Source organism: Tyto alba, unplaced genomic scaffold (assembly GCF_018691265.1).
Source record: "Tyto alba isolate M040663 unplaced genomic scaffold, T.alba_DEE_v4.0 Super-Scaffold_19, whole genome shotgun sequence".
NCBI classification, from domain to species: domain Eukaryota; kingdom Metazoa; phylum Chordata; class Aves; order Strigiformes; family Tytonidae; genus Tyto; species Tyto alba.
The window spans coordinates 2,845,782-2,852,879 of NW_024881281.1; the positions used below are offsets into that span (position 1 = coordinate 2,845,782).

The 7,098-nt window shown below is 45.5% G+C and overlaps 2 protein-coding genes across 3 annotated transcripts; both read right to left on the minus strand.

Moving 5' to 3' along the window:
* Positions 1–16: 16 nt before the first annotated feature.
* On the minus strand, positions 17–1,516 carry ZNHIT3 (zinc finger HIT-type containing 3). 2 transcript variants are annotated; one of them, XM_042791318.1, is made up of 5 exons: positions 1,374–1,516; positions 1,096–1,127; positions 956–1,026; positions 788–875; positions 17–515 (listed from the first exon to the last, which is right to left on the minus strand). In XM_042791318.1, exons 1-5 carry the CDS (start codon positions 1,451–1,453, stop codon positions 325–327), a joined length of 462 nt encoding a protein of 153 aa, XP_042647252.1. In that variant the 5' UTR covers positions 1,454–1,516; the 3' UTR covers positions 17–324. The 2 variants fall into 2 exon arrangements, with proteins under 2 accessions (XP_042647252.1, XP_042647250.1); XM_042791316.1 differs by having other exon boundaries at positions 788–868; positions 943–1,026; positions 1,374–1,515.
* A 1,788-nt stretch (positions 1,517–3,304) lies between these two features.
* On the minus strand, positions 3,305–5,254 carry LOC104359640 (lysophosphatidic acid receptor 1). The gene has a single exon (XM_009965437.3). It carries the CDS (start codon positions 4,394–4,396, stop codon positions 3,428–3,430), a length of 969 nt encoding a protein of 322 aa, XP_009963739.2. The 5' UTR covers positions 4,397–5,254; the 3' UTR covers positions 3,305–3,427.
* Between the last annotated feature and the right edge of the window lie 1,844 nt (positions 5,255–7,098).

Sequence of the window (7,098 nt, forward strand, 5' to 3'; positions counted from 1 at the left end):
AAACATTTCAGATTAGTTTGTGGATTAAAAAAGAAAAGCAAATATATTTAATATTGTCATTGGGAAGCAACATTTCCTATGGTTGACAGTATTTCTGTACTAACAGAAAGCAAGTTCTCAGAACATCAAGTTTAATTCCTAGTATCTAGATATCTGTCAAAGACCACGTCACTATTTATCAACTCTAAACTGAAAATTAGAGTGCTGACATCCATGAGCAAAGTGTGACCAAACCTTGAGGAAGCACACAGAATGGTGCACCGCAGTAGCACGAGGTGCTACTAAATCTTTTGTCAGAGGGAAGAAAAATGTTCCCAAAGTAGCTCACTCGGGAAGGATGTTCTCCTTCTCTGGAGGTTCAACAATCTTCAAACAGCAGTCTGCAAACTCAACAAATAACGGCTCCTGCATGTACTTTTTCAGGAGGGAGCTTTTATCTTCTGCTTGATCGACTGTCAGCAGTAGCTGCCTGAGATGTGGGTTCAGAAGCAAGCCTCTCAGTTCTTCTGATTCCCCTTTTTAAAAAAACAAAAAACGAAACAGTCTTAATCTTGAGCAGTTACAAATGTGGCTGAGACCTCCCTTATTTTGCAAATAAGCTTTCAAAGAGACATGGTGCAAGACCAGGTATCTGACATTTAAATCTCAGATGCCTTATAGTGAGGGGCACAGCTGGGCTAAACTGCAGTGCTCCATGAAGAACTGCTGGGCACCGTGTCTCCCCTTGCTGTGCTGAAGGCCCACTCCCACCTGCACACCCAGCTGATTTCTGCTTTCTCGAGATTACCTAAGAGCTTGAGTTTCTGCAGCGGGACGCGGTCCCGTTCGTCATCTTCCGTCAGGATGTCCTCCACCGACCAAGGGCTGCCTGCGGGCGAGGACGGCCGAGCTGCAGCGGAGCCGGGGCTCCCCGCGCCCTCACTGCCCGCCCGGCCCACCTACCTGCGGGGCAGGGGCAGGGGCAGGGCCGCCCGCCCGCCGCCCGCTCCGGCTCCCGCTGCCGCTCCGGCTCCGCTGTGCATCGCTCTGCGGGAAGAGACGGCGTTAGCACCGGTGCGGTGCGGCCCGCCCGGCCCCGGCCCGCCCGCCACTCACCTTTGTGGGTCCTGCAGCACGGCACGGAGCAGCTGTGGGGCGAGAACCGCCCTTAGAGGCGCCGGGAAAGCGCGGGAAGCACCGCTCCCCTCAGCCCCGGCCCCCCGCTCCCCCACCCCCGGCCCCCGCTCCCCCTCACCCTCGAACCCCCTCACCCCCGACCCCCCTCAAGCCCCCGAACCCCCTCAAGCCCCCGCTCCCCCTCACCCCCGACCCCCCTCAAGCCCCCGCTCCCCCCCCAAGCCCCCGCTCCCCCCCCAGCCCCCGCTCCCCCTCACTAGGCGCTGGCGCAGCGCGGACACCGGTACTTGGCGGCTCCCGCCGCCCCGCAGACCCCGCACGGCCGCGGAGCCCTCATGGCGCCCGCCGCCACGCCAAGCCCGCCCAGCCGAGCGCCGAGCGCCTCCGCCCAGGCCCGCTAATCCACCGCCGAGCGGAGGGCGGTGCCGAGCGCAACCCTGCCCACCCCAGGGCTCGGGGTTATTTTTTACATAAATATATATCTGTATATACACACACACTCTTATCTTGAGGGACTTCTTGCTGGATTCCAGCTGCCACCTTGCTTTTGAAAGGACAATCACTGCGACAGGCAGTGATGCGTTAAATAATCTGGTGGTTGAGCATCACCTTGACAGTGTCAATACAGGGACGAATAGAAATCACATCATATAATAAATGTCACGTAATAAAACCACCCCCACGTTGCTCTTTACCATCTGCCCTGTGGTACGTTCTGGCTGAATCTCCTGTTGTTGAGGTTGAAATACGTTCAGTAGGGGACAGATGCTCAGTTTTTAGCTAAACAGGGCTTTGGAGTTAACAGAAAACACTGAACCGTTGTGTTCAGAAGAAAAATCATGGAGCCAGATTTGTCTTGCCTGAGTTACATTATCCATTTAAATAATTCATTTTAATTATGTATCACTTAGTGCCATCCATCTCCTTAAATGTCTGAATTTGAATTCCAACAGAAGAAATTCTCCCCGCGTTCTTCAATGTAAAGTAGCACAGAAAAGGGGAATTATGGCAATAAACATAAACCACTAAGTGTCGGATTTGTTCATGTAATGGCGCTTGCCCATTTCTTACATTAGTGGGTGAACCCATTTCTTACACAGAACATGCTCTTTTCTCATACCCACTCAGGAACTGATTCATGAGGTTTTGTTCTTAGTCCACTCAAGCCTTTTGAAATGCTGAAACAATAACAGCAAAGCAAACAAACTGGAAAGAAATCCCCGAAAGCTCCAACCCGGCCTGGATGATTTGGGTTGGACCATGCGTGCGTGTGTTTTGTGAATGTGGGAACATTATCGCGGTGTGGGTGTGATACCTTTGAGCTTACTTTAAAACCAGAAAGATGAGCTGATGTCACCAGGATCTATTTGATCGAGGCTTCTGAATTGGTAACTGTGCAAGAGGTAAGGAATTTAAGTATTGTTTAGACAATATCCCTGTACAACTAAGAATAAGTATTTGTCTCTACTAGGATCTGACAGATTAACTATTCAGTAGCCAACTCCTTATTTAGAGACAAGGGGGTTAAGACCTTTTCCTTTTACAAATTACTTGGGCTTGACATTTTTATTTTGTTTTGTACAGGCAACTTGGCTGCAATTCTGATACTGAAGAATTCAAATGAGATTTTATTTTATAACTGTGCAAATTTCAAAAGCCACGGACTCAAGTGTGCCTTTACTTATAAGCAGAAATATGAAAAGTGTAGCCACAAATGTCTCACAAAACCACGTAATCCAGCTACATATTGCAGTTAAAATTACAACAGTAAAACAGGGCTGGGTGCCCCCGTTAATAGGTTCATCAAACGTTCAAAGATACAGTTCGACGGACTGTAAATGAGAAAGTAAAATTACATTTTTCCCCCCGACTACTGAAAATTTTCTAGCCGTTTAACAGCCTTCAGCACCGGACGAGTGACACGAAAGGGATGTGAGCCCCAGCAGCCAAGCGAGCGCAGCAGCAGCCCATTTCCAAGCGCACAGCAAACGCAAACGGAGGGCGTTTTTTTATCCCCGACGCGCAGCAGCTCTCCCGGCGCCGCGCAGGAAAGCGGCCGCCGCCTCCACGCTGCGCCCCATTCACTCGCTCCCCAAAACCGCCGAGAAGCCCCCCGAGCTCCAGCCCCCCCCCCCCCCCCCCCCCCTTCCGCGCCCGCCCGCGCTGCTTTCCGCGCCCCGCGCAGCCGGCCGCGCCCGGGAGCTGTCCGCCCGCTGGGTGCTGAAGCGCCCAGAGCGCCGGGGACGGGCGGGAATTCCCGATTTCTGCCTGGCCGGGGGCACCAGCGCTCTCGGAGCAAGGGCGGTCCCGGCTAGAGGTTCTCAACAGTGCAGGCGCGGACACGGTTGGCGGAGAGGCATTTCAGAGCTTTGAGTTTAGCCCCCAGCGTTTTGGCTTTCAGGGTGTATATTATGGGGTTTCCCAAACAGTTCATGGTTATCAGCATCGCCGTGCAGTTTCGAAAGATGTAGACGCCGGGGTAGAGATCAATGTGGCACTGGTGGTTAGTTGCATCGAAGATGACTCCTGCGAAAAAAGGGGCGTAGGAGATCAGCGTCAGGAGCCAAATAAAAATACTGGTTCTGGCAACCTGGATTTCAGCTGATTTGTAGGTGCCAGTAGCTTGTCCACATGCTTTCATTCTCAGCTTTCTTTTCCTCAGGATGATAATGATTCTAAGGTAAGTGAACAAAGGTACAATAAAAGCCATCACAACATTGGGAATGGCGATGAAGATGAGGTAGTCGACGCAAAATGGGCTGTAGAGGACAGAGAGGTTTTTTTCCATATGCAAGCAGTTCCACCCCATCAATGGCAAGCAGCCCAAAAAGAAAGCAAGGACCCAGTTAATTAAAACTGCAGCTATGGAATGGTTCCTAGTAACCCTGAATCTTGTCCTCATGCTTTCAGCCACAGCCAGGTAGCGTTCAACTCCAATGCTTACCAAGTTATAGATGGTGGATAAAATAGACATGGTATAAAAGGCATACGGGGCAAGCATATCCTTGGATCCAAAGATTGTAATGTCAGGGTTGGTGATGAACAGCATTGAAATCCAAAAGCCAGAAAAGCTGGTGAAGAGATCGGAAAAAGCCAGATTGCAGAAGAGAATAGAGATAGGCTTGTGCAGGTCCTTTGTCGCCATTCTGGTGAAGATGACTGTGCAGTTGAAGATCACAGACGCTATGTTAATGGTCAGCTGAGGGATGCCCAGCGCAAGTACTAAATCATGACTCCAGATTTCAGTGTGGTTAACAGAGCAGTTTGAGTATCCATTCATTGTGGGGAAATCCTACGTTCAACTGTTGACGAGGTCTGCTTTACTCATCCCATATTCCGTAAGAGACCGTGCTACGTGAGTGTTACTGCCAACTTGTTCTCCAGGCGAAGAATGAATCCTGGCAGTCAGCTTCTATTGCCACATCATCATCATGACAGTGGATTAAACTTTAACCATTCATGTTTTTAAATATTTGGGTTACCAACTCAGGGAATAGCCAATTACCTTTAAGTTGCTAGGGTAGCCAAAAGTGGAAAACACATTTACTACGATACAGATGATCTGCTTAAAGCAATCTTTATCAAGAGCAAAATCTGGCCAGTTCTTGTGAAGATGAAGGGTCATATTAGTAGTTTTAAAGTCTTTAAGGATATTCTAATATGGAATTAACTCAGCTTTAATTCACAAATAAATTAAATGGATAAAGGATTAGAGAGTCAGGAAATGGAGAGCAGTAATTGTTAGGTTTTGGAGGGGGGAGTATGTGACTGAGAGAACTCAAAGATAGTGACACACAACTCGCTGCTGTGTCACTAACCTGGACCCCAGCTCAGTGAGGATGTAAGTCCTAATTTCAGCTCAACTCTAGTGACATCATGAGACCTCTAAAGTGCTCAAGATCGAGCAAGAGAGAACAGAACCTAGTTGCTCACTGTCTCTTGCTTACAGTTACAAAGTGATGCAGCCAACAGTGGCTGGTTTTCTAAGCACAGTTAAATCATACCTACAGAACAAACCCCAACTTGTCAGCAAAACCCTATGAACTGCAGCACTTCAAAGGGGATCCAAAATGGTGGGAGTCTGTCTCCACAAACGCTCCCTCTGCTTGGGCCCACAGAAATATCTCCATACTGAGTACTGGAGTACTCAGAAATTGTCAGAATACACCTGAACTTATATGGATTTTCTTTCTCTTGTGTAAATCAGAGATACTGATGCTTTACAAGCAAAAAAAAAAAAAAAAAAAAAAAAGAAAAAGGAGAGATGCATTATGCATTCAATGAGATGTTGAATTAACTTTTCAAATTAGGAAATGAATGCAGGAGACTGGCTTAACCCTTTAGTAGATTAATTGTATTGGAGACTTAAGATGCCTAAGCAGTTCCGAAATGCCATTTTTTCCACCTTAATTCTTAGATGAGAATGTAGATAGGAAATTACACATCTATACTCATAGCTTTGTTACGTGATATTTTGTGTTTGCTTAGTTAAAGTTACTGTGTAACTTGTACATTAATGAAGCAACACGATATCATTAAAACTTTTCTTTCTGTCTTTTTAAAGGTAGATAATTTTTTAAGAAGGAGAATTAAAATATTTGAGACTTGGGGAAAAAAGCTCTTTGGACATACATTCAATGCTATCAGACAGGAGAGGGCACTGCTGCAACAAACAAGGCAGTATCCGGTGGGGAATATGGGGATTTTAAACAGCAGAACAGTACACCAGTACATCAATATAAACAGCACCATGGATATGTTTTTCTACATATGAAATAATGTAGAAAAAAATCTAGATATTTTGTAATGCTGGGTGTGGGTCATCTCTTTGTCACCCCACGTTTCATTCAAAATGCCCACGTACAAGTAGAAATCTCCGATGTGCTCTGGCTGCTACCTGACATCTATCTGCAACTGAGCAGCTTTCCTTTAGCAAAATTATCCAGGTAAAGCCATTTTACTTACAAAGGTATTCTGATTCAATTTATTTTTTAATGTTATCTTAATAACAGCAGGCTATGCACAAAGTAAAACATCTTTACAAATACTCTAGTTACTAAGAAGAGTATATCTGTGAACTTGGACTCCCAAGTGCCCTAGATATTCCTGAAAATGCTACTTGAAATTTCTCTAATTTGAAAATTTGGTGTTCAAGCATGAAACACTAAATGATATGAGATCAGAACGTAATTAAAAATAATATCAAGTAATATAAATAGCTCTTCTCAAAATCTTTGTAATCTTATTTCCCTAATATAAATGCCTAAAAATTAGCATAATGTTGCTAGATTAAAGGAGACCGTATTATTGTGGAAACTGCTTTTTTAGTGGGCTTACATATACAGAAAAACCCAGATTTGTATATTCCGACCCTCTGTAATAAAGTTTGAGCTCTCAAAGCAGGATGTAAAGCACTTTGAATTGAAAACACTGTGTGAGGCAGAGGGCTCCTACACAGCCAAATCTCTACGTATAACAATCTCGATTCAAGGGTATTCTTACCCTCCCATATTCTGGGAATTGTGCAATCTTTCTTGTGATTACACTCACAACACACCTGCGAGGAAAGCGTGTTATCTACATTTTATAAGTGGGAAAAGAACAATCACATTTATTTGCTTAAGATCACGCAGAAGTCCAGTATGGAGGGAACTGAATCTAATCTTTATCTCAGGTTAACACTTTAAACACTGGCTGTACCTTGCTGTTGGCAAGCTTTTTATTAGTATTTATCTAGATTTCACCTTCTATAACACTTTTTAGTTCTATAATTATTTTATTATTTCTTCATCTGAATGTCCAAGTTGCCAGTGTTTTGATATTTGTCACGCGTACAAAATGGCATTATTTTGTACAGAACCTCAAAGTTCAATAATAATTATCTGACGATTCTGCCTGTGGAAATGACAGTAATCACTGAACATGTTGAAGAGACTAAGAAAGAGGCATGAGAAGCTTCAGGCTGAATTTTTAACGACCATT

What these genes read in the sequence shown, in the direction of transcription:
- ZNHIT3 (XM_042791316.1), bottom strand. Translation starts at nt 1,453, where the DNA reads ATGAGGGCTCCGCGGCCGTGCGGGGTCTGCGGGGCGGCGGGAGCCGCC. An exon ending in CCGCGCTGCGCCAGCGCCTA is followed by an intron (nt 1,128 to 1,373) that starts GTGAGGGGGAGC and finishes CTCGCCCCACAG; the next exon opens with CTGCTCCGTGCCGTGCTGCA. An exon ending in GTGCTGCAGGACCCACAAAG is followed by an intron (nt 1,027 to 1,095) that starts GTGAGTGGCGGG and finishes CTCTTCCCGCAG; the next exon opens with AGCGATGCACAGCGGAGCCG.
- LOC104359640 (XM_009965437.3), bottom strand. Translation starts at nt 4,396, where the DNA reads ATGAATGGATACTCAAACTGCTCTGTTAACCACACTGAAATCTGGAGT.